The 25,530-nt window shown below is 53.7% G+C and overlaps 2 protein-coding genes across 4 annotated transcripts in view; one reads left to right on the top strand and one right to left on the bottom strand.

Annotated features, from left to right (window-relative positions):
• The window catches only part of CCDC22 (coiled-coil domain containing 22), a 15,220-nt gene extending 3,948 nt beyond the window's left edge, over window positions 1–11,272 (top strand). Inside the window, exons 3-17 of one of the 2 annotated variants that reach the window (XM_025373469.1) lie at window positions 2,865–2,997; window positions 3,735–3,841; window positions 3,967–4,033; window positions 4,133–4,311; window positions 7,470–7,664; window positions 8,231–8,293; window positions 8,385–8,504; window positions 8,926–9,045; window positions 9,142–9,258; window positions 9,368–9,469; window positions 9,552–9,659; window positions 9,903–9,998; window positions 10,245–10,304; window positions 10,387–10,461; window positions 10,894–11,272. In XM_025373469.1, the coding sequence (XP_025229254.1) occupies window positions 2,865–2,997; window positions 3,735–3,841; window positions 3,967–4,033; window positions 4,133–4,311; window positions 7,470–7,664; window positions 8,231–8,293; window positions 8,385–8,504; window positions 8,926–9,045; window positions 9,142–9,258; window positions 9,368–9,469; window positions 9,552–9,659; window positions 9,903–9,998; window positions 10,245–10,304; window positions 10,387–10,461; window positions 10,894–11,007 (1,656 nt within the window). In that variant the 3' untranslated portion in view covers window positions 11,008–11,272. The remainder of the gene's footprint in view (window positions 1–2,864; window positions 2,998–3,734; window positions 3,842–3,966; window positions 4,034–4,132; window positions 4,312–7,469; window positions 7,665–8,230; window positions 8,294–8,384; window positions 8,505–8,925; window positions 9,046–9,141; window positions 9,259–9,367; window positions 9,470–9,551; window positions 9,660–9,902; window positions 9,999–10,244; window positions 10,305–10,386; window positions 10,462–10,893) is intronic. The other variant, XM_025373470.1, reaches the window with a different exon arrangement.
• On the bottom strand, window positions 11,182–25,530 carry FOXP3 (forkhead box P3). 2 transcript variants are annotated; one of them, XM_025373471.1, is made up of 12 exons: window positions 25,266–25,530; window positions 18,857–19,088; window positions 18,225–18,329; window positions 17,988–18,126; window positions 17,485–17,572; window positions 17,311–17,415; window positions 16,324–16,411; window positions 16,038–16,118; window positions 14,661–14,811; window positions 13,870–13,946; window positions 12,407–12,508; window positions 12,032–12,226 (listed from the first exon to the last, which is right to left on the bottom strand). In XM_025373471.1, the coding sequence occupies exons 1-12, from the start codon at window positions 25,463–25,465 to the stop codon at window positions 12,077–12,079; spliced, it is 1,518 nt and encodes a 505-aa protein (XP_025229256.1). In that variant the 5' UTR covers window positions 25,466–25,530; the 3' UTR covers window positions 12,032–12,076. The 2 variants fall into 2 exon arrangements, with proteins under 2 accessions (XP_025229257.1, XP_025229256.1); XM_025373472.1 differs by lacking the exon at window positions 18,225–18,329 and having other exon boundaries at window positions 11,182–12,226; window positions 25,266–25,424.

The following is a 25,530-nucleotide window of genomic DNA, read 5'->3' as shown; positions in this document are numbered from 1 at the left end:
ATTATTGGACAGGTCTGATCTGGAACCTGTGGCTACATAGTGAATGGAAACACTTTGAACTGACCCGGGAAGTACATGGTGGTGGAGGGACGATAGAGTAACTACCGTGAAAACTTTCATTTAGATGTAGGGGACTGGGTGGCTAGAGCTGTTAAATTTGGGCCTTGCTTGTGCGGTCTCTGTCTCTTAGCAACAGGTCTCAGAGCTCCCTCCACCCCTTGGCTCTCAGGTTCACCCAGCTCTCAGGAGTTGTCACGTTCTTCTCTCTGGGGCTCTTGGTGGCCTTATGAGGCAGGCAGTCTGTCCCCTGGCCCAGGACTGTATGTATTCTTGAGGTTAGCACTTAATAGGGGGGAAGTTTTGTCTTCTGTTTGCAGAGGAGAGTACACAGGCTCAGGCTTCCCACAGTTCTCTGCTCTTCTCTCAGTGCTGTCTCTCTTGGATTTTGTTTACCTGCTTTTGCTTACACTGATGTTAGTGAGGGTTAGTAACTATGGCTTTTCCAGTGGCCAGGAAGTACATATGGGCTGGGCATGGTGGCTCTTGCATGTAATCCCAGAATTTTGGGAGTCCGAGAGGGGAGGATCAGTTGAGCCCAGGAGCTCGAGATCAGCCTGGGCAACATAGTGAGACCCCCATCTCTACAAAAAAAATAAAAACATAGCGGGGCATGGTGGCACACGCCTGTGGTCCCAGCTATGTGGGAGGCTGAGGTAGGAGGATTGCTTGAGGCTGGGAGGTCCAGGCTGCAGTGGGCTGTGATTGTGCCACTGCACTCTAGCCTGGGAGACAGAGTGAAACCCCATCTCCAAAAAAAAAAAAAAAGACTGAGGACGGTGGCTCATGCCTGTAATTCCAGCACTTTGGGAGGTGGAGGCGGGCAGATCACCAGAGGTCAGGAGTTTGAGACCAGCCTGGCCAACATGGCGAAACCTCATCTCTACTAAAAATACAAAAATTAGCCAGGTGTGCTGGCACGTGCCTGTAATCCCAGCTACTCAGGAGGCTGAGGCAGGAGAATCACCTGAAGCCAGGAGGTGGAGTTTCCAGTGAGTCAAGATTGCACCACTGCACTCCAGCCTGGGCGACACAGCAAGACTCTTGTTTCCAAAAAAATAAAAAACAGGTATGTATGGTTGTCTGGCCCCCAGCAGCCTTGGTTTACCTGCAGCAGGCAAAAGGGGTTCTCTTAATCCAGCTGTGTGCTGTCCCTATAGCCCCCCTCTTCATCTCAGCACTGCCACGTTCTGGCATCTTCATTTTCATATGCCCTGCTCCTGGCAACAGTTTCTGCACCTTAGCCACGTCCATATTTTGGCACCTTTCCCACTCCTGGAATGAGTTTCTGTATCAGTCACAGCTCTTTGATTGCATATGTTAGAAAAAATCCAAAGTAAAATACCTTTTTTTTTTTTTTTTTTGAGACGGAGTCTCGCGCTGTCGCCCAGGCTGGAGTGCAGTGGCGCGATCTCGGCTCACTGCAAGCTCCGCCTCCCGGGTTCACGCCATTCTCCTGCCTCAGCCTCCTGAGTAGCTGGGACTACAGGCGCCCACCACCGCGCCCGGCTAATTTTTTGTATTTTTAGTAGAGACGGGGTTTCACTGTGGTCTCGATCTCCTGACCTTGTGATCCGCCCGCCTCGGCCTCCCAAAGTGCTGGGATTACAGGCGTGAGCCACCGCGCCCGGCCCATAAAATACCTTAAAAGCCAGTGGTTTTCATACTTATTTGACCTTGAGCCTCCAAAATAAATATATCTTGCATTGTGACCCACTATACTCCTAAGTATAGAATAATGATGGCTTCTAAGTGTACCCTGTGCCAGGCCCTGTGGTAAATAACATGGCGTTAACTCATTTAATTCTCAGGACAACCTTCTGCTGTATATACTGTTGGTATACCCTCTTTCAGATGAAGAAAGTGAAGCACAGAGGGGTTAAGTGATCTGCCTGAGGCCATATAGTTGGTAAGAGGCAAAGCTTGGGTTTGAATCCAGGAAGTCTGCTTTCAGAGGCTATGCAGTTCTAAAGCAGTGGCAACTCTGGAAGAAAAAGGCTTTTGTAGGCTGGGTGTGGTGATTCCTACCTGTAATCCCAGCACTGTGGGAGGCCGAGGTGGGCAGATTGCTTGAGCCCAGGAGTTTGAGACCAGCCTGGCCAATATGCAAAACCCTGTCTGTACTAAAAATACAAAAATTAGCCGGGTGTGGTGGTGTGCACCCGTAATTCCAGCTACTCGGGAGGCTGTATGGGAAGATCACTTGAGCCCAGGAGGCAGAGGTTCCAGTGAGCCAAGATCACGCTATTGCACTCCAGCCTGAGCAACAGAGCAAGACCCTGTCTCAAAAAAAAAAAAAAAAGAAAAAAGAAAAAGGGAAAAGGCTTTCTTTCTCTCCTGGCCTGCTTCCTCGGTCCCCATCCAGAACCCTCATGAGTCCTTTTGCTCTGAGCTATTGTGCATCTGGTCTTTTTGGCCTGTTTATTTTTAGGCACTCTTTCTATAATAGGTAGATTTGCTCTTTACCTATGATATGGGCTCCAAATATTTTTTTTTGACTTTGCTTATTATATTTTTCTTTAAATATTTTCTTTCTTTTCATGCATTCAAAAGTACCCATCTTTTCTTTTATGGCCTCTGGATTTTGAGTCATAGAAAGGCCAAAGCTTTAATCTTGTTTCTTGTTCTCTGTAGCGTTGACTGTCTTCACTCTGTGGCTCCCCACAGGGCCCAGAGGCCTTGGGGAGCCGGGGGAGATTGGGAGGGTGGTGGTTAGTGAGAGAGTGGGAGTGTTTTCAGCCTAGGCCCAAGTCTCCCAGGGCAGGAGGACCCTGCCTGCTTCCTGATGGCCCCCCACCAACCCTCAGGACCTGGGCTATCCCTTGGAGCTTGGCTATCAGAACTTCCTCTACCCCAGTGAACCTGACCTCCGAGACCTGCTTCTCTTCTTGGCTGAGCGTCTGCCCACTGATGCCTCTGAGGATGCAGACCAGCCTGCAGGTACTGGGTGTCTGGGGTGTGGGTTGGGGTGGTGAGGGGAGAGGAGGGCCTTCTGGGGGCTGTAGGGCTGAGAGAGGTAGAGGTAGTGAAAAGGTTGATGAGTAGGGATGGCGGTATGTGCCTTCAGGAGAGCTAGGCAGGAGGATTAGGCATCAGAGAGGGGCTACAGGGCAGGGGGCAGGGGGCTGAGGTTGAGCTGACCCCGGTGGTGCATTGGTGCTGGGAGGGGCCTCCCTGACTCAACCCCTGTGCCCTCCCTCTCTCTCACTCTGCTTTAACCACTTGGGCCTCCTGGGTCCTTCTCAAACACACCTCAGTACACTCCCGCCTCTGCACCTTTGTATCATGGGTTACCCTTCCCCTAGGTATCCTCATGGTTCACTCCCTTACCTCTTTGAGGTTAGCCTCCTCTCCAAAGCCCTCTCCTGATCCCCGCCTGGCTGCAGTCTGGATGGTACTCAGAATCCTATTCATGATCTCTTTCCTCTGCTAGCTTGCCAGCTCCCTGAAGGCAGGGACCTTTATCCAGTTTGTTCCATGAAGTAGCCCTAGTGTCTAGAACAGCGACCTGTACAGAGTAGGTGCTCAGTGTTTGTTGAATGACTGAACGTGAGAACGCAAGCTGGATAGATGTGTATCTCTGGATGGGGGTCAGGAGTGGAGGCTGGTCTCCTAGGGTATACCCTTTTGGATTTGCAGCATTGTCACCTGATTCACTTCCTTCCCATCCCCCATAGGTGACTCAGCTATTCTCCTCCGGGCCATCGGGAGCCAAATTCGGGACCAGCTGGCACTGCCTTGGGTCCCGCCCCTCCTTCGCACTCCCAAGCTGCAGCACCTCCAGGTGGGACCCCCGATTCCCGTGGATCTTCTCTTGTCCCTGTCCGGGTGCCCAGGGTTTTGGCCCCCTACCCCTGGCGACCCTCTTCCCACTTCATCCTGGAGGTTCTGAGCCTGCTCTCCCACCAGGGCTCAGCCCTCCAGAAGCCTTTCCGTGCCAGCAGGCTGGTCGTGCCCGAATTGAGTTCCAGAGGCGGTGAGCATGAGGCTGTGGGGAGGGGTGAGGAGGAAGGTGGGGGGGACCCTCATAGCGTTGCCATGCGGCAGGGCCAGCTGACTCTGTTCCTGCCTCCAGAGCCACGGGAGTTCCAGGCGAGTCCCCTGCTGCTTCCAGTCCCTACTCAGGTGCCTCAGCCTGTTGGAAGGGTGGCCTCACTCCTCGAACACCATGCCCTGCAGCTCTGCCAGCAGACGGGCCGGGACCGGCCAGGGGATGAGGACTGGGTCCCCCGGACATCCCGCCTCCCACCCCAGGTACAGCCGGATGCTTGGCTCCCTGCTGTCCGGGCTGCTGCTCACTGATGCTCCCGCTGGTCCTGTGCTCCTCTCCTTCCCTACTTTGTCCCTCCCTTCCGTTGTTTCCCCTCTGTGTGCACTTACCCAGCTCCCCACCTGAAAGAACACTGGAGTCAGAAAAAAGGAGAACCTGGGACAAGTCAGTATCCCTCCTCAGAGCCTTGGTTTCCTGTGCTAAAAAATCGGATAGTAATAGTGCTCTCCTCTCAGGGTAGTAGTTAGACTGAATAATGTGCATGAGATTCCTGGCAACTGGAGCAATCCGGATACCTGCCTTCATTCATTCATTCATTCATTCATTCATTCATTTATTTGGAGTCTTGCTCTGTCACCCAGGCTGGAGTGCAGTGGCATGATCTTGGCTCACTGCAACCTCCATCTCCCGGGTTCAAGTGATTCTCCTGCCTCAGCATCCCATGTAGCTGGGATTACAGGCTTGCACCACCACACCTGGCTAATTTTTATATTTTTGGTAGAGGCAGGGTTTTGCCATGTTGGCCAGGCTGGTCTCGAACTCCTGACCTCAGGTGATCTGCCCACCTTGGCCTCCCAAAATGTTGGGATTACAGGCATGAGCCACCGTGCCTGGCCCTACTCTTTCTCTGTTTCTGCACTTGTCACTGATGTTCATTTTTCCGGTTTCTAGGTTTTTGCACTATTTCTGCCTGTCCCCATTATTCTAGTTCTGTGTTTTTGCTGCTTCTCTTTCTTACCTGTCTCCTCATTTCTGTACTGAATTTCTCTCTTGCTCTCTTTACCTATCTGTTTTCCCTTCTCTGTCCACTTTATCTGTTCCCTCTTCTTCTCTGGGCACCTTTGTATCTGTGTCCCCTTCTGCTCTGTCCACCTCTGTATCTGTCCCCTTCCTTGCTGTCCACCTATATATCTGTCACCCCTCTGCCTCTGTTTACTTCTTCATCTCTCTCCTCTTCCTCTCTGTCCATCTCTGTATCTGTTGCCCATTCCCTCTGTCCACTTCTTTATCTGTCCCTTCTTCCTCTCTGTCCACCTCTGTATTTGTCCCTCCTTCCCTTCTGTCCATCTCTTTATCTGTCCCTTCTTCTTCTGTCTTTTTTTTTTGAGATGGGGTCTCGCTCTGTCACCCAGGCTGGACTATAGTGGCATGATCAGGGCTCAAGGCAGCCTCGAATTCCCAGGTTCAAGCAATCCTCCTACCTCAGGCATCTGAGTAGCTGGGACTACAGGTGCATGCGCTCAGCTAATTTTTGTATTTTTTTTAGAGACGGGGTTTTGCCATGTTGACCAGGCTGGTCTCAAACTCCTGACCTGAAGCGATCCGCCCACCTTGGCCTCCCAAAGTGCTGGGATTACAGGCATGAGCCACCGTGCCCGGCCGCCTCTTCTCTATCCACCTCTTTGTCCCCTCTTCTCTATCCATCTCTGTATCTGTCCCCTCTTCCCCTCTGTCCATCTCTGCATCTGTCCCCTCCTTCTCTCTGTCCACCTCTCTGTCACCCCTCTCCCTCTGCCCATTTCTTTATCTGTCCCCTTTTCCTCCTGTCCACTTCTCTTTCTCCCTCCCCGCATTCTGCTGTATTTCTGTCCTCTCTTCCTCTTTGTACACCTGGGTATCAGTACCCCTCCCCTTCTGTCCACCTTTATATCTGTCCCCTCTTCCTCTCTGTCCACCTCTGTATTTGGCCCCCCTCTCCTTCTGTCTGCCTCTTTATCTGTCCCGTCTTCCTCTGTGTCCACATCTCTGTCTGTCCCTCTTTTTTTCCACCTCTGTGTCGGCACCCTCCTGGTCTGTCCACTTTCTTATTTGTCCTTTCTTTCTCTGTCTTCACCTCTGTGTCTTATTTATTTATTTATTTTTATTTTTTTTTTTTGAGATAGAGTCTCCCTCTGTCGCCCAGGCTGGAGTGCATTGGCGCAATCTTGGCCCACTGCAACCTCTGCCTCCCAGGTTCAAGTGATTCTCCTGCCTCAGCCTCCCAAGTAGCTAGGACTACAGGTGTGCACCACCATGCCCAGCTAATTTTTGTATTTTTAGTAGAGACGGGGTTTCACCACGTTGGCCAGGATGGTTTCGATCTCTTGACCTCGTGATCCATCTGCCTCAGCCTCCCCAAGTGTTGTGGTTACAGGTGTGAGCCACCACGCCCGGCCATCTGTCTCTGTTTTTATAATCTATAGTAATTTTCAAACATAAATGTGGAGAGAATATTCTAGTGAATCCTATGTGCCATTTTGCCAACTTTTCTTCATCTGTTCTCTCCCAAATTTTTCTTCGTTGCTGTATTATTTTAAAGCAAATCCCAGACATCATGTCATTTCAACTCTAAATACTTAGGATTACATCTCTTAACTCATGAGGACATTCAGTTTTCAAGGTAACCACTGGACCATTTTCATGGCTAATGAAGTTAACAATGATATCTTGTGGTTTTTGTTCTTTTTTTTTTTTTTGAGACGGAGTCTTACTCTGTTGCCCAGGCTGGAGTGCAATGGTGAGATCTCACTTCAGTTCAACCTCCACCTCCTGGAGGTGGAGTGCACTAAGTTTTGTATTTTTAGTAGAGTTGGGGTTTCACCATGTTGGCCAGGCTGGTCTTGAACTCCTGACCTCAGGTGATCTGCCTACCTTGGCCTTTCAAAGGGCTAGGATTACAGGCATGAGCCACTGCACCCAGCCAACAATGATATCTTAATACCATCCAACACTGAGTTCATAATCAGATTTTCCCAGTTATCTTGAAACTCTCTGTTCTTGTCCCTCTCTTGCCTCTCTCTCTTTGCCTCCTTCTGTACCTGGTACCTTTGATTCCCTGTCTCTGCTCTGTCCCCTGATAACCTGTCTATGATTCTCTTGGATTTGGGGGCTCTAGGCTCACCCCGCTCTCTTCCCACATTCTTCTCCAGCATGGGGATTTAGTGGGTGGAGAGAAGTACGTGAGCAAGAGGAGACCCCTTTCCTCAAGGAGATCCCGGGCTGGTGGAGCAGTAGAGCAGAGCAGGGCCTGCCTTAGTGGGAAGGCTGGAGGGTGGGGATGACTTGTTTGTATACTCTTGTCAGGGGGTCCTTGGAGGAGGCAGGGCCTTGGGTGCTAGGTGGGCCCCTACATCCTTCTGCTTCCCCTGCCTTTTCTCCCAAGGAGGACACACGGGCTCAGCGGCAGCGGCTGCAGAAGCAACTGACTGAGCATCTGCGCCAAAGCTGGGGCCTGCTTGGGGCCCCCATACAAGCCCGAGACCTGGGAGAGCTGCTGCAGGCCTGGGGTGCTGGGGCCAAGACTGGTGCTCCTAAGGGCTCCCGCTTCACGCACTCAGAGAAGTTCACCTTCCATCTGGTGGGTGCACCTGAGGACATGGGATGTGTGGCTGGATGTGGCAGGCTTGGAGGGTGGCTTTTTGTGTCAGCGCCACACCTTTATCCACACACAGGTTCTTGTGTTCCCACTGGACAGGCCCTTGCCCACTGCGGGTGGGTACCCAGAGGTCCCCTAGCTTCTTAGGGACTTGACTGGAGAAAATGTGAATAGGTGGGAACCATGCAAGGGTGTGGGGGTGTTCTTGGGGCAACACCCCCTTTCCTCAGGCAGTTTCCTTTGAGCATATCTTCTGTCCTAAGATGTTCACTCTGAGGGCCCCCCCATCCTTCTCATGGGCATTTGAGGCTTGAGAAATGGGCAGGTGGGTAGGAGCTGTGTCAGGGTCAGGGAGCTTTCTCCATGAGCAAGCACTCTGGCCTGAGGTTGCAGATGGTGCCTTTACCCACATAGTCACAGTCTAGCCGCCATCAGTGCTTAAGTGGGCACGCATGCTGCACTGGGGGCAGTTCTCAGGGGAGGCTGAGGCTGGGCCACGTGAGGAAGGGCCTTCCCCGACAACCAGGATGCCCCCGTCACTCCCCTAGGAGCCCCAGACCCAGGCCACTCAGGTGTCAGATGTGCCGGCTACCTCCCGGCGGCCTGAACAGGTGAGCAGAGTGGGTTGGAGGGGGGGTGTCCCAGGCCCTTGCTTGTCTACTGGGCCTGACACCCCAACCCTGACTGGCCTGGGCCTCCCAGGACACATGGGCAGCTCAGGAACAGGAGCTCGAGTCCCTTCGGGAGCAGCTGGAAGGAGTGAACCGCAGCATTGAGGAGGTTGAGGCCGACATGAAAACCCTGGGCGTCAGCTTTGTGCAGGTGAGGGGAGGGGGAGGGGCTGCACGTTGGGCTAGGTCAGAAGGAGGGTCTCAGGGTGTGAGGGACTAGACGGGACAAGAGGTGCTCTGTAGAGGTCTGCACATGGCAGAAGGGTTCCTGAGAGCCGTTGGGGATCCGTGGGCCTCTTGAGGGTGGCTGTGAGAATCAGGCCGGGGTGAGGGTCTGTGGGCATCTATGGGGCACCGTGGGTCTGCATGGGCAGGGGATTGAGGGGTCCTCAGAGGGTCTGTGGGCATCTGTGGGGCAACACGGGTCTGCATGGACAGGGGATTAGGGGGTCCTCGGGGTCCTTGGCACCAGCGTGGAGCTGTCAGAGAGGCCTGTGGGGGCCACGGGGGTGTACAGTCATCTGTGGAGCTCCATGGGGGCTGTGGCATGTGACTGGGTGTCCGCGGGCCAGGCAGAGTCTGAGTGCCGGCAGAGCGAGCTCAGCACAGCGGAGCGTGAGCAGGCCCTGCGCCTGAAGAGCCGCACGGTGGAGCTGCTGCCTGATGGGGCTGCCAACCTTGCCAAGCTGCAGGTGGGGTTGGGGATGTGGCTGGGGGGGGAGAGGCAGGGCGTGGCTGGGCGGGGTTGGAGGGCCCAGCCTGTGTGACACATACCCACCCCCCACCAGCTTGTGGTGGAGAATAGTGCCCAGCGGGTCATCCACTTGGCGGGTCAGTGGGAGAAGCACCGGGTCCCACTCCTGGCTGAGTACCGCCACCTCCGAAAGCTGCAGGATTGCAGAGAGGTAAGCAGTGGGGCACTGGGCTGTGGGCAGGCCAGGGAAGACTCGTTCCCTCTCTAGGGGGCCATCCCTGTGCTCTGCTCACTGTCTTCTGCCTGTGGGCTCCTGGCAGCTGGAATCTTCTCGACGGCTGGCAGAGATCCAAGAACTGCACCAGAGTGTCCGGGCAGCTGCTGAAGAGGCCCGCAGGAAGGAGGAGGTCTATAAACAGCTGGTAAGGCCTGTGTGAGGGACCTGGGTAGCTTAGGAGGGTGGGGGGCAGGTCCTGGGGCAGTGCCTGCTATGTCCCTGCCTAGGTGTCAGAGCTGGAGACTCTGCCCAGAGATGTGTCCCGGCTAGCCTACACCCAGCGCATCCTGGAGATCGTGGGCAACATCCGGAAGCAGAAGGAAGAGATCACCAAGGTACGCCGCCAGGGCCACGGAGGGTGGGTCATGTGGGCTGTCAGGCATAGTGTGGCTGCACACAGGGACCTCACACCCTCAGGCGGAGCTGTCCAGTCGCACTCTAACACAGAATAGTCACACACAATCCATCCCAGTCACCCCTGACACAGTGACACAGTCCCTGTCTGGTGCACATGAGGACCCTCCACTGCAGCCAGCCTGCCCCAGGCAGGGGCTCATGGCCACCATGGTGTCTGCCAGATCTTGTCTGACACGAAGGAGCTTCAGAAGGAAATCAACTCCCTATCTGGGAAGCTGGACCGGACGTTTGCGGTGACTGATGAGCTTGTGTTCAAGGTGTGGGGCAGGTTGGGCTGGGGTGAGTGGGGTGAGGCTGGGCTGCTGCCTTGTGCATCTGCTAACGGGCTGGCTGGGGTCCAGACCCAGGCCCTGTGCGAGGCTGGAGGTGCACTGATGCCCAGGGCTGGCTTTGTTTCATGGAGGATGAAGCTAGTGGGGTGGTGGGAGAGGGTGGCCTTCTTAGGGCATGGAGATGGTCAAGGGCAGTCCACTGATACCTTTGAGGTCCCTGTGTCTGGTCAGGATGCCAAGAAGGACGATGCTGTTCGGAAGGCCTATAAGTATCTAGCTGCCCTGCATGAGGTGAGGGGAGACATGTGCCTGGGGTGGGGCTGCTGGGGGTGGGTGGGGCGGGGTGCAAGCCTTCTGCTCCTGTTGTCCCCAGAACTGCAGCCAGCTCATCCAGACCATTGAGGACACAGGCACCATCATGCGGGAGGTTCGAGACCTCGAGGAGCAGGTAAGGCCTGGGGGCAGGATGGGGAGCCAAGGCAGGCGGGGGGACAGTTGCTCAGGTTATGCTGAGAGAGGCCGTGGAGCCAGACACAGCCTATGGCTGGACACCCAGCCCTGCCCCTTAGTGCCTGTGCCTGTGACCTGGGACAGGCAAGTGGCCTACTGTGAGCCCCAGCTTCCACCCCAAGGGCCCTCCTTCCTGCCTCCCAGGGCCATGGGCAAAGGCTTCAGTTTAAAGATGTAGGGGGAATCCTGCCACATGGCAAAGGATGCTTTGGGTAGAGGGAACACCATGTGAGTCCTGGCCATGGGACAGAGCAGGCTGTTGTTGAAGGTGGTGGGAGGGGCCCAGAGTAGCTGTGATGGGGGCTGGCGAGCAGGAGCTGGGAAAGGGGCTGTGTGTGCGCTGAGGGGGCATGTGTTCACGTTGCCTCAGATCGAGACAGAGCTGGGCAAGAAGACCCTCAGCAACCTGGAGAAGATCCGGGAGGACTACCGAGCCCTCCGCCAGGAGAACGCTGGCCTCCTGGGCCGGGTCCGGGAGGCCTGAGGAGCTGCCGGCAGAGGTCTCTCCCCAGCCTCAGGCAGGGATTTGGGGTGCTAGAGGCAGTGGCCAAGCACATGCCCTAGCTACTTCCTCCACTGCCCAGTTCCTCCTGCTGCAGCCTTGGACCCAGACCCCTGCCCACTGACCACAGCCCTTATATGGGGTGATAGTCCAGCATGTGGGGAGCTCGGCTGCAGTTTATTGGGGATGGTACTGTGGGTTGGGGGCCTTGAATCCCAAATAAATGAGTAGTTCCTCTGCAGTCTAAGCTGAGGCATGGATCAGGGCTCAGAGAATGGGAGTGAGGTGAGTGGCAGGGGAGACAACGGGATATTTTTGGCAAGTCAGTGTGTGTGGCTGTGTATGTCTGCATGGGACTCGAGACCCACTGTGGGGCTGTGCGTGTGCACATGCGTGAGGTAACGCAGGTGAATTCTAACAGGCCGTGTGTGTGAGTGAGCACGTGTTGGGACCTCAGATCCTGAGAGTACTGACGCTGCTTCTGTGTAGGCCTCTGGGCACACCCGTGTGACAGTGCCCTTATGGGTCCTGAGGCTGGCTGTGGGTGTGCGCCTTGGGGGATGTGGGTTGTCAGGGCTGTGCTTGTGTGTGATTGTGTGACGATGCAGCTTTGAGGTTGTTTGAGTGTACTGAGGCAGGCTCTCTGTGTTTTGGGGTTTATGTTGAGTGAGGGACAGGATTGTGACATTTTGTGTGTCTATGTGACTTTTCCAGCCCTGAAGTCATCTGTGCCAGCAGCTGAGGCAGGCTGTGTGTGGCTGGTTGTGAAGGCTCTTGTTTGGCTGCAGGGCTCGACTGGGGGGTGTGTCTGGGGCAGAGGTCGGGGCTGGGGCCAGGAATGAGGCCCCTCTGAGCAGCCTTGGGGCAAAGGATATGATGGGGGAGGGATGGCTGCCAATGGGGGAACAGGGGCCCTGGCAGGCAAGACAGTGGAAATCTCACTTCTTGTTCCCTGTGGGCACATCCAGGGCCTGTCATCTCTGACCCCACCACCTCTGCCTCCCACCAGTTTGGCCCCTGTTCGTCCGTCCTCCTTTCCTTGATCTTGAGGTCAGGGGCCAGGTGTAGGGTTGGAACACCTGCTTGGCCTCTGGCTCCGTTTCTTGCGGAACTCCAACTCATCCACGGTCCACACAGCCCCCTTCTCGCTCTCCACCCGCACAAAGCACTTGTGCAGGCTCAGGTTGTGGCGGATGGCATTCTGTGGAAGGCCGGGGACAGGGAGCAGGTGGGCGTCAACCTCTGAGGCCAGCAGCCACCACCAGCAACCCACATCCCATTCCTCCCCAATATGCCTATAAGCCCAGCCCCAGGCCTGCCCACTTCGAGCTGCGGTGGCACTTGAGGCCATCCCAGCCACCGCCACCTCAGAGGAGCTCACCTTCCAGGTGGCAGGATGGTTTCTGAAGAAGGCGAACATGCGTGTGAACCAGTGGTAGATCTCATTGAGTGTCCGCTGCTTCTCTGGAGCCTCCAGGATGGCCTGGAAGTTGGGGGGTGGGATAAGGGGCACGTTCCCCAAAGTTGGGGTTTAGAGGGGCTGTGACCTACCCTGAGCCATCTGACATGGGGGTGGAATTGTGGGGGCAGATAATCAGGGACAGGACTAGATGTGGGGTGAAGCATGGGGTCAAAGATGGAGTTAGAAAAGGGGTGAAGTGTCGGGTCGGGCAGGGTTAGATGTGGGGTATGGGTATGGTTGTTCTGGGATTAGGTAACGGATCAGGACTGAGGTTGGGAGTGGGGTCTTGTTCAGGGCTAGGGCTGAAGTGAGGTGAAAGGTCTGGGATGGAGTTGGAGTTGGGGTTCTCTGTGGAGGTGACATTTCAGGGTTGGGGAAGGTGAAGGGTCAGAAGTGGGGTCAAGGATTTGGAAGGGGTAAAGGGCGAGGCCAACTTAAGGGTCAGGGAAGGGGTGGGTTAAGAGTCAGGCTGGGGGTGAACTCAGGTGGGTCTAGGGGTGAGGGATGGGATGACGTGGCTTTAAGTCAGGAGCCAGAGATGGGTTGAATTATTGAGTATCTTACATGTCAGGGACGTGGTTAGGTGATTAGGCTCGGGGCAAGGATGAGGTTAGTTGTGGGGTTCGGTGTGGAGTGAGGCTGAGGGTCAGGGAATTTGATCAGTTTGAATTCAGGAATGGGATTACAGAGTCAGCGATGATGATTGCAGTGAGGTTATCAGTCAGGATGGGACTAGGTCAGGGCTTCAGTTCAGAGATAGTTGGGGAATGTCTGGTATCATGTAGGGGTGAGGTTCAGGTTTGGGGTTAGGTGTGGGGCTAGGATGAAGGTTCTGAGAAGGCATTGGGGACGCTGAGATGAAGGAGTTGGGATGGGGTGATGAAGTTAAGGGTCAGATGAGTGTTACAAGGAAAGGCTGGGAATGGTGCCCAGCTGGGGGTGTATTGACATACTGGAGTACGTTGGGGCCAGGGAAGGAGATGGGGTTGGGTTGGCATAAAGGCTGGGGAAGGAGTTAGAGTAAGAGCTGGGGTATGTTTAGGGCAAGGTGCAGAGATGGGGTTAGCTTTGGGCTATTTTATAGGTCCAGGAGAGGGTTAGGTATGGGGCTGAGGTGGACATCTGGAAGGGGATAGGTTTAGGGTCAGAATTTGGCATGCTCTGGCCTGGATAGTGGTTTAGGTTTGGATTCGTGGACAGGTTTGGGGTGAAGCTAGCATGAGGGGTCACATTTGAGGCGTGGCTTGGGGCTCCTTGGGGCTGGGGCTTGGGAATGGAGGAACCCACTCTGAGGGCGCTCAGAGGGAGACAGGAGTTTGGGAGGCAGGTCCCCCACCCCATCTTTGTCTTCCTCCTCCTTGGGGCCGAGCTGCCCTGCTTACCCAGCGGATGAGCGTGGCATAGGTGAAAGGGGGTCGCATATTGTGGAACTTGAAGTAGTCCATGTTGTGAAGGAACTCTGTCAGAGGGTGGGGATGAATCAAGCCCCATGCAGGACCTCCTAGCTAGCTCCCTGTCCCCTCTCCCTACAAGGTGAGTCTACAGGCCTGAGATCTCACCGTCAACACCTGTGTCCACGGGCACAGGTACTGTTTGCTGAGCACCTGACATAAGTTGTATCATTTATTCTTTGCACCACTTCTGCCAAAATAGTTCTCCCCGAGGTTGCAAAGAAGCGGAGTAACTTGCATACCAAAGGATGCAAGAGGTTAAATGGCAGAGCCAGGATGACAGTCAAGGTCTCTCATCCCTGCTAAGCCTACAGGCCAGGCCTGGTGGATAGCAGTGGATAGGTGAGCTCGGGCGAATCCACCCCGATTTTCCTTGGTCAGGGGAGGAAAGGAGGTGCTCCTGGAATTACTTAGCAGGGTCCCTCCCTTCTGATGGCCGAATGTAGTAGCTGGAGTCCAGAGTGGGTGAGGCATGGCCCCAATCCCCAGGGGAGTCAGAGCTAGGGGCCAGACACTCGAGACCATATGGGGGACTTTCAGGCCACGAACATTCTGAAAGGAAGCTTTTGTGAGCGGATGCATTTTCCCAAAGGCTGAGTGGTGGTAGCTGCGGTGGTGGTGGTGGTGGGAAGGGGCAGCATGGAGCTCCTTTGCACCCTCCTCCCAGAGCCTGTCAGGATTAGGAGCTTGGGAGCACTGTGTAGTGCAAGGACCATTCTTACCTGGGAATGTGCTGTTTCCATGGCTACCCCACAGGTGCCTCCGCACAGCAAACAGGCTGTCAGGGGCCTCCCGGGGGCCAGACCAGGCTGGGACGGCACTGCCTTGGCTGCCAGCAGCTACAATGCAGCAGGAGCCCTTGTCAGATGATGCCTGGGGGAGGGGTAGAGGCTGGTGACCCAGAGGCTTAAACTTCCCACTTTTTACTTTTTATTTTTTTTGAGACTGAGTCTTGCTCTGTCGCCCAGGCTGGAGTGCAGTGGTGCGATCTCGGCTCACTGCTATCCCCCGACTTTCCGGGTTCAAGCAATTCTTCCTTTTTTTTTTTTTTTTTTTTTGAGTTGGAGTCTCACTCTGTCACCCAGGCTGGAGTGCAGTGGCGCGATCTCAGCTCACTGCAAGTTCCGCCTCCCGGGTTCATGACATTCTCCTGCCTCAGCCTCCCAGTAGCTGGGACTATAGGCACCCGCCACCACGCCCGGCTAATTTTTTAGGTTCAAGCAGCCTCAGCCTCCCGAATAGCTGGGACTACAGGTGCCCGCCACTATGCCCTGCTAATTTTTGTATTTTTGGTAGAGACGGGGTTTCACCATGTTGGCCAGGCTGGTCTCGAACTCCTGACCTCATGTGATCCACCTGCCTCAGCCTCCCAAAGTGCTAGGATTACAAGCGTGAGCCACACTGCACCCGGCCCCACTTTATTTTTAAATCAGTGTTTTCCAAAGCAAAGACGCCCTCTTCTAAATTCCAGTCTGAAGTGGAATCCCACAAAACAGCATGAGCCATATTTGTTACAGCGCAGGTGTGGATGTCGTATGTGGCCACTGATGCTGAGACCATGAGCTGGGGTTGAATAGGGCTCTTTACCACTCAATCGTGACCTTGGGAAAGTCACCTAAACCTCCCTGGCCTCAGTTTTCCTCATCTGTACATTGGCATCATGAGAAATAAACTACCACCAGCAAAGCACTCAAAAACAGTGCCTGGCCTCCAGGGCTGGGTTCATGGGTGTGTGACCTGTGTGGTTATGTGGCACCCTGTGCTTTGTTTAATGCTCTGTGGTCGCCATCTTGAAATCTGAACAAGGGGCCCTGCAGGTTACATAGCTGGTCCTGCTGGCGCACAGCCTGCGCCTGGAAAGTCTTTGGCTATTTGCATTTGCTTTGACAACTCAGGATCACAGTGTTTGGGGATCTTGGGGTCAGAGGGTTTGTAAGTGGAGGGGGACAGATTTCTAGGTCTGGGCATGTTTGGAGCTGGGGACAGGGGACCCTAGCTCTCAGGACCTGCATGTGAGGTTAGGTTCCCTGCACCCTGCAGACCTCCTCCCTGCCCCCCAGCGGTCTGAGTCTGCCACCACCAGTCCTGGGGTCGCTCACCACAGATGAAGCCTTGGTCAGTGCCATTTTCCCAGCCAGGTGGGCCTGCATAGCACTCAGCTTCTCCTTCTCCAGCACCAGCTGTGAAATGGCACAAACATGAGGCCTCAGCCTGGCCCTTCTCTGCCACATCTTTGCCCAGGCTACGGTATTCCCTGGGAGTGCCCACTCCTCTTCCTTCCTTTATATCAGCCCTCGTCCCAGGTGAACTTGGTTTCTGGCACATGGTGGACAGAAAGTTTTGTGTACTATCCCTGTCCCCTACCCCCCACTGCCCTGGCATTACCTGCTGCTCCAGAGACTGTACCATCTCTCTCTGGAGGAGACATTGTGCCCTGCCCTTCTCATCCAGAAGATGGTCTGCTTGGCAGTGCCTAAGTAGGGAGAAGATTCCATGCAGGTGACCATGACAGGCCTGGCCTGGCTCAGTGCTCTGAATGGGGAGGGCCCAGACCCTCTGGGAGGTCTCTTGTTTGAGCCCCAGCTCCTCTCCCCTCTCTATCTCAGTCTCTGTCTCATACTCCTCATTCCCTTAACACATGCCACTCGGCACCTACTGCATGTCAGGCCTGAGCTCACCACTTGAGCCTGGCCAGGGTGCTGGAGATAATATTGGAAGTGTGGTGAGCTGAGAATGGGCCAGGGAGGTGAGAGTGGGCAAGGCATTCCGGGTGGAGGGGACGGCCTGTGCAAAGGCCTGGCTGCAAGGAAGACAGGACATGCGGGGTTGCTGCTAAGGGTTGTGTGCAGTGTGTGTGTGAGAGAGAGAGAGAGAGAGAGAAGAGAGAGAGAGAGGCATGGGGGGACTGAGGGGAGGCAGCAGCAGCCATCTAGAGGAGCTAGAACTTTGGGGACAGTAGAATAAGGCTGGCATGTTGGCATGAGGAGTAGCAGGGCAAAGCAGTTAGGAGTGCAGAATCTGGAGCCTGGCTGCATGGGTTCAAATCCCAGATCTGTCACTCAGGAACTGGGAGATTTTGATCAAGGCACTTAACCTCTTTGGCCTCAGTCTCCTTGTCTGTAAAATGGGGGTAAATAACAGAACAAATGTTTCTTATTATACATATGAGGAAACTGAGGTCCAGAGAAGCTAAGTAATTTGTCCAAGGTCACACAGCCAGTCAGGGATGGAGCTGGGATTTGAACCCACAGTCTCAGAGTTTAGCTCTTTCATCTTACTACTTATTGGGATTAAGCCTGGGCTGAGATCTGTACCCCAGACCTCTCCCCACAAGCCAGGGCCAGTGGACTGGCACAGGCCTGGGCCACTCACTTGAGGAAGTCCTCTGGCTCTTCGAAGACCTTCTCACATCCGGGCCACTTGCAGACACCATTTGCCAGCAGTGGGTAGGAGCTCTGGGGCATGGCCGAAAGGGTGCTGGGGGGATAGAGGGTGTCAGGGGAGGGGATAGGAGGGTGAGGATCCTTCCCAGCCCTGTCCACTGACCTGTCCTTCCTGGGTGCACCAGGATTTGGGAAGGTGCAGAGCAGTGCTGGCTCCCTGGACACCCATTCCAGGCTGGCCACGTTGATCCCTGTGGGTGGGGACAGGGCATCTCTGGAGGCTGTGGGCTGGGCTCTGGAGCTTGACCCACAAGGCCTCTCATTTTGAGCTTCCCACCCTCCTGAGCCTCAAAAACCCTGACTCCCAGGGGGCTCTGCTGGCCCCAAAGTCCCAGGCTTCTGGCAGAGAAGCTTAAAGACGGCCATTCGCAGGTGCTGACATTTTGACTAGCTTTGTAAAGCTCTGTGGTTTCGTGATTTTGACATTCTGCATCTTTAAGGTTCTGCACCTGACATTTTTTTGGAGGTTGGAGTTTCCAAGCCTCTGAGACCTGACACCTTTGACCCTCAGAGGACTGCAATTCAGAATAGCCTACACTGCTCACGGCCAAGGATCTGGGGACCCAGGGGTTCTGTGAAGCCATGGGGTATGGGCTGAGGTGTTACCAGGTGGGAGGCCAGGCCGGGCCTTGAGGGAGAAGACCCCAGTGGCAGTGGTGGGTGGTGGGAGGCTGATCATGGCTGGGCTCTCCAGGGGGTGCACCTGCAGCACAGGGGTCCGGGCGTGGGCATCCACCGTTGAGAGCTGGGGGGCACATGTGGGCTGTGGTTCAGCTTGGCTTGGGGTCCCTCCCCACAGTTCTCCCACCTGCTCCCTCCTCCCTGCCCATTCACCGTCCATACCTGGTGCATGAAATGTGGCCTGTCCTGGAGGAGTGCCTGTAAGTGGGGCAAGGGGCCCAGCCGTGCCCCGGAGGGTGCCACCATGACTAGGGGCAGTGTGGGCAGCTGGGCAGAAAGGCAGGTGGGTGAGAGGCCATCCTGATCCTCAGTGTTCTGTGTCTAATTCATATACTCTGCACTGCAAGCCCACATGGTAGATGCTATGATCGTCCCCCTTTTATACGTGTGGAAACTGAGGCTTATGGAGATCGAGTAACTTTTTAAAGATCAAACAGCTAATAAGTCGCAGAGCTGGCCTCAACCCTATCACCTCACCTCCTTGGCCCCAGTCCTCTCCTCTTGTCACATGGGGATGGGGACACATAGCTATGCCTATGGGACTATAATATGGCCTCCTCTTCTCCTGAGACAGGGATTGGGAGGTTGGGGAGAGCCTCCAATCTCTGAGGCCTGGCAGGTGGGGACTTTCTTGGCCCTGCAACATCTGCATAAGTCACAGACTTGCCTGGGACCCAGAAACCACTTCCTGTGCCCCAGCCAGCCCCCCTCCCGCCCGGTGCCACAGTAAAGGTCGGCACCTGTAGGTCCAGGTACCCCACCCTGCCTGCCCCATCCTGGGCCCAGGGCCTCACCTGCAGCTGCGATGGTGGCATAGGGTTCAAGGAGGAAGAGGAGGCATGAGCCCCGCCTCGAAGATCTCGGCCCTGGAAGATTCCCCCAGGGCCCCGGGCCCCCAGCAGGTCTGAGGCTTTGGGCGCAGCCCTCCAGCTGGGCGAGGCTCCTGGGGATGGGCCAAGGGCCAAGGAAGGGGCCGAGGGCTTGCCTGGCCTGGGGTTGGGCATCGGGTCCTTGTCCAAGGGCAGGCTGTGTAGACAATAGGGGAAAGGAGTCACACATGTGCTAGGGCGGTATAAGATACTCAACCACCTGAACCACGTGGACACCCCTCTGGTCAGAGCAGGCATTGGCTGGGACATGTCCCGAGGGGTCCCACAGCTGCACCCCAGCTCTGGACACACACACATACACAAACACACACACACACACACACACACACACACACCCAAGAACACAGGTACACATGCATACCCACACACGCCCCACGTGCAGAGGTCCAGCACCTGGCTTGCCTGCCCACGCTAGCACAGCCCTGGTGTAGATGTGTCCTCTATGAGGGCAATGGTTGTTTCTCCCTCCACTTGAGAGCTGTTTCAAGCCTCAGGCCTCCGGCCCTCCCGCACCCTGCACAAGCTGTGTTTGCTCATGTTGCCGGAGCTGGGCTTGGACTTTCTCCTGGGAGTCCTATTTTGCCCCAGTGACTAGGCACGGACTCAAAAGATTCATCTGGCTGCTGTGAGTGGAGCTAGTGAGAAGGCTATTACAATAGTCCTGGCAAATGATGATGCTGGCACAGAATGGGCTGGTGGCAGTGGAGAAGGTGAGAAGTGGGTAGATTCTGAGACTTAATCTGCAGCTGGATCAGGAGCAGTGCTGGCAGCTTGGATGTAGTGGGTAAGAGGGAGGGTCAAAGTAACATGGGTTTTAGCTTGAGCAGCTGGAAGGACCGAGCTGACATTACCTGAGATGGGGGACATGGCGGGGAGTTGGATTGGGGGCAAAAGTGCAGGTGTGGATAGACATGAAGAGTCTGGCATTAGATGTGTGAGTGGAGGAGCTGAGGGGGCAGCTGAATACGGGGGTCTGGATCTCAGGGCAAGGAGGCGAGTCCAGGAGTGTGATCATGCACGGATCCAGCATGGCAAGTGACAGAGAGGAGGAGAGACAGGGTCTCTTGAGCTGGGGCCTGTAGAAGCTTCTCAACCCAATCCCCACCAGAGTTCACTCCAATTTCTGGCCCTCGAGCCTGGCTCATCCTACTCACCCTGCCTCAAATGCCCACTCCTCCTCTTCCCCTGTCCAAGCCACGCAAGGCCTGCTCTTCTATTGTCCTCACCTTGAAAGCCCTCCACAATGGCTCCAGGCCCCTCTATTGAGCCCCAGAATCTTCCACTCCCCGAGGGAAGCACTGGCTTTTCAGGATCCTGTAATCCTGGTCTGAGAGGAAGCAAGAGCTGGAAGGGACTGCCCAGCCAACCCCATTATTACAGAAGGGGATGCTCAGATGCCGAGTTCCATAGTCCCATAGTGACTTGAGAACTCCACTTCTTTCTTTAGGAAGTGTTTCTGTGTACACATTTTATAAACTCTCTGGTGTGTGTATGTGTGTGTCTGTGTGTCTGTGTGTCTCCGTCTCTCCGTTCCACCTCACAGCACTGAGTTGGGCACACAGCTGCTGAGAGCAGCCCGGGGGAGTATGGAAGGGTTCTGGGGGAGCAGTTGCTCCTTCCTTTCTTTGCTGTCACCTCCTGGGGGTTGACAGAGCTGTGGTGCTGAGGGAGATGAGTGTGAGAATCCAGGTATTAAGTTCTTAGTCTCCTGGGGGCTTAGAACATTACTTCGTGAGAAACAGAAGTGTGGGTCTGTGGAGGCTCCAAACAAGGGCCTGGGAGAGCACTGGTGAGATGAGAAGGTGAGTGAATGAATGAAGCCAGAGATGGGGTGATGTTCCTTCAAGCCGAGGAATAACAAAGATTGCCAGCAACCACCAGAAGCTGGGGGAGAGGCCTGGAACAGCTTCTCCCTCATGGCCCCCAGAAGAAACCAACCCTGGCAACACCTTGATCTTGGACTCTAGCCTCCAGAACTGTGAGATGATCAATTTCTGTTGCTGAAGCCACTCAGTTGTGGTACTTTGTTATAGCAGCCAGAACAAACTAATACCGATTTTGGTGCAAATGGATATTTTCCACCATTCTGGCCTGGCCCATGCGGCTGGCCTGCGGTCACTTCTGAAGCTGCCTGGACACTTGGCCAGAGCTAAGAATTCTCCCCAAACACATGTGGGATGGCCTGACTCAGTGAAGCATAGATACATTTTCAGACAGGGATGTGGAGATGATCTGTCTGGGGGTAGGGGACCTAGAGGGCCGGGCTGGGCAGCCGGCTTCCTGCACTGTCTGTTGGGACATCCCTTTCTGACTGGGTTTCTCAGAAGCTGCATGGGGGATGTTTCTGGGACGCAGATTATGTTTTCATATCGGGGTCTGCATCTGGGCCCTGTTGTCACAGCCCCCGACTTGCCCAGATTTTTCCGCCATTGACGTCATGGCGGCCGGATGCACCGGGCTTCATCGACACCACGGAGGAAGAGAAGAGGGCAGATACCCCACCCCACAGGTTTCGTTCCGAGAATTGGCTGCCCTGTCCTGCAGCAGGCTTGGCCCAGGTGGGGTGACGTGGGTGCTAGTGGATGTGGTGTCCATCTGGCCACCGTGACAAGCCTCTAGCTCTGTAGACCTGGCCCTTCTTGGGTTGTGGAGAGGACCCAGGTTTGAAGCTCTGAGAGTGCCAGGCAGGCTCCACAGATACTGGGACCCCTGGGGTCTTCAAATAGTATAACACCAGGACTTCAGAATTATAGAGCAGCATTTCTTAGATTTAAAGGATCCTAGAATCTCAAAACCACAGACTGTGGGGTCTATGGTCCCAATGTCTCAGTATGTGTAGGGCCAGTGTCCCTGGTATCCAAACTCCCTGGAACCACCTGAAAGTCAGGCAGCTTGCTGCTTTATAGGGCCTCTTGCCTACCAGACCTGGAACCACAGCTAGCCTCCCCAGGGCCTCAGTCTCCCTGTCCACTCTGGAACAACATTCCCAAATACATGGCCACTCCGCCAGAGATGGCAACGGGGAGGAGGTGGTTGAGGCTGGTGTGCCTTTGGCCTGGGCCTCATCGGGGGAGCTGGAAAAGTCTCGGCCTTCACCAATACAGAGCCCATCACCAGACTCTCTGGAGGGGCCCCACAACCAAGGTTTTCAGGGACCAGCACCAGCTCTGGGGACACACAGCCTGACTGACTGACATTCCTCCATCATCACCACGCTCTGGCCAACTAGGCCTCCTGACCCATGGAGCCCAGGGCCTCACCTAGCCCAGCTCTTGTGAGGCTGGGCCCCACACTGTGATCGTGGATCGTCCAACCTGTGAGAAGCTGGGGTCCAATGTGTGAGAAGGCAGAAGGGGGAATGGTAGCCCAGGTCCCCCTTCCCCCTTCTGGGTGCTGAGGGATAAACTGAGGCCTGTAGTTGAGGAGAGAGCCAGAGCCAGGGTCCTACCTAGAGTCCTGAGATCTAGGCTTGGATTGCAACTCTGCCGCTGCATTTTGGCGAGACCCTGGGATCTCTGGTCCTCAATTTGCCCTTCTACACTGAGCAGGGAGAGGCGTGGAGTCGACGAGGGCCAGGGCCCTTCTACACTGTGTCTGGTTAAGTCATTAGGTGTCTGCAGGGCTTCAAGTTGACAAGTGCCCCTCTATCCAGGGGACTGGCTGAGAGATAGGGATACATAGAGACAAAGAGACACACACAAAGAGCGAGCAAGAGAGAACAAGAGATAGAGACACTGAGAGAAATGGAGACATACATGGAGAGCCAGAGTGCATATGCGCGAGAGGATTGCCTCAAATAAGAACATTTGCTGGTCTCTGGCTGGTTCAACTGATGCTGCCTGAAATAATCAAGAATAAAGAAGGACAAGGTGCCAGGGACACCCATGGCTGGGTATTGAATTGTATTGCAAAGCAACAATCAGCAAAACAATGTGGTCCTGGTATAAGAACAGATACTGGGGAAGAGAACAGAACAGAAAGCTTGGACATGGACCCACGTATGGAGAGAACTGAGTTTGTGATGAATGTGACATTTCAAACTGGGCAGGGAGGGGTTGTTGGGATAATGGACTGATTATTCATTCAATAACTTTATCTTCTCTGTAATTATCTCAGACACATTCGTTAAACAATCCATCCTCCATGGTCCTCCAGTTTGAAATGTCACCACCATCATATACCCTAAAATACCCAGATCCATTCAAGATATAAGCTTTAATACCTAATGCTGATCTTGGGTTTATTGTGTGTCAGGCCTTGTGCTAAGTATTTACTGTGGTTAAAAATTTTAATCTAAACAAAGACTCCTGAGGAAGGTACTATTATAATCATTGCAGTACATATGAGGAAATGGAGGTATGGAGAGGTTAAGTGCCTGGCTAAAAATCACACATATGGCTTGGGGTGACGCTGGGTTTGTCCCAGACAGTCTGGCTCCAGTACCCACACTCTTAACCTCTATAGTAAATGGAAAAAATGAAGCCATAAAAGAGACTAGAAGCCAACATAGGTGAACATTTATCTCATTTTCAAGTGGGAAAGGACTTTCTAAGCACAAAACCAGAGACAGAAGCCACAGAAAAAAAGACTAACCTATTTGACTATATAAAACCATCATAAGCATCACAAAAAAACACCATAAACAAATAGAAAAAAACAAATGATGAATTGGGGAAAATATTTGCTATATATGTATGGCTGATGAAAGGTTAATAACCATTCCAAATAAACAGCTGTGGCAAATCAATAAGAGAAAAATAAGATGAACACCCTATTAGGAGTAAGGACGTAAGGACGTGACCAGACAACCAAAAAAGAAAAAAAAAAATAAGAAAAAAGCACAACTGGCCAACAAACAGTAAAAGTAATCAAAAGATGCAAATTTCAACAATGTGATAATGTGTTTTCCTTACCTGTAATGTTGGGAAATAATTAAAACATAGTAATACTCACCCAGGGTGAGGTTAAGTAGAGGGAGCATAAAATAGGACAATCTTTTGGAAGGAGAATTTGCAGAGAGGGTCATAAACTTTAAAAATGCATGTTCCCTTTGCCCCAGCAACTCCCTTTTCAGGAATCCAAGGAAGCAGTCAGGGAAGTTTATAGAAAAAAACAAGAAACAACTGGAATGTCCAACAACTGGCACTTGGTCAAATCAATCAAAGTTCATGCTGATGTGAGGACAGTCTTATCCCTCAGGAAAGATCATGTATTCAAACAATTTTTAGTAAGCTTCAAAAACACTACTATTAATTGAATAAAGCAGGAACAAAACCAATATATAGCATGATTCTAATTTGGTTACAGAGATACTAATAGCTAACACTTCGTGAGCACTTATTGTGTGCCAAACGCTATGCTAAGCCTGCAGAATCGAGCTCATCCCAGCCCTGAACAACCTGCTCGCTTCCTAAACATGGACTCTGGTCACACACATGCAGTCCTGGGGTAGGTCCACACAGCTAAACCATGGTTGACAATGGCGTGAAGTGCTCCCTGCCCCCACCCCCACCCCAAGGGTCTCCTCTAAAGTGATACACGCAAAGTTCAGTTAAGTGCTCAGCTTGCCCAGGCACCTTGCAATCCTGCTACCAGGGTGAACAGAACTGATGCTCACTCTCATAAAATGTAAAGGTCCTCAGTGACATTACTATTATTAAGCGCCAGCTGTGTACAAAGCTCTAGGCTGGATGCTGGCTGGGATGGCGGGAGGGTCGGGGGAAGGCAAGAAAAGAGAGTGGGAGAGATGGAGGAAAGGAGATCGATGGAGTGTAGTCAAGATGGAGGAGACAGAGACAGGGGAGATGGTCAGAGGCCAGGAGAGATGCGGGGAAAGAGAGTCTGAGTGTAGCAACAGACAGATGGCGGGAGAAAGAGAGGCAGAGAAACACGTAAAAGAGCGAGACAGGGTGAGCAGAGAGACAGAGAAGGATGAGAGGCATCAAGAGCTAAGAGACAAAGAGATGAGAGAGATGCAGTTGAAATTTTCAGTTGCACCTGGACAGCATTTCAAGTTGTTCAAAGCTCTGAAATCCATAAAGACTGGCAGCTGACATATTTTTAAAATCCTATCCATCTACGTATCAATTGATGAATTCATTTATCTTTGCCCCTGCCCATGCATTAAGTACTTCACCTTTAAGTCTTCTGCCATTTATTCTATTATTATTTTTTTAAAGACCTTACCTGGCTGGAATCACGGTAGCTGGGTACATCCCAATGTACCAGAGGGCCCCTGACCCCCCGGTGCCTACCTCCCTGCCATCTCCTCCAATGCGGCCCACATCTGGTAGGGGAGAGCGGGGACACTCACCTTGGTGAAGTGGACTGACAGAAAAGGATCAGCCTGGCTTGTGGGAAACTGTCACGTATCAAAAACAACTTTGCTTTTATACCGAGAAGAAAAACCACGCTGTACGGTGTGGAAGCCGCAGACCTCTCTCTTCTAATAATCCAAATTTTTTTTCGATGAGTGTGTACGCTGATAATCACGGGGTGGGGGGGGGTTCTCATAGTTTTTTTTCTCTCTCTCTCTGTGTTTCTCCTTTTCTTGATTATGAGACTTAAACGGAAATTTT

This window comes from Theropithecus gelada, chromosome X (genome assembly GCF_003255815.1).
Source record: "Theropithecus gelada isolate Dixy chromosome X, Tgel_1.0, whole genome shotgun sequence".
Taxonomy (NCBI): domain Eukaryota; kingdom Metazoa; phylum Chordata; class Mammalia; order Primates; family Cercopithecidae; genus Theropithecus; species Theropithecus gelada.
Note: the sequence above shows the minus strand (reverse complement) of the source record. Positions and strands in the feature narration are given on the sequence as shown.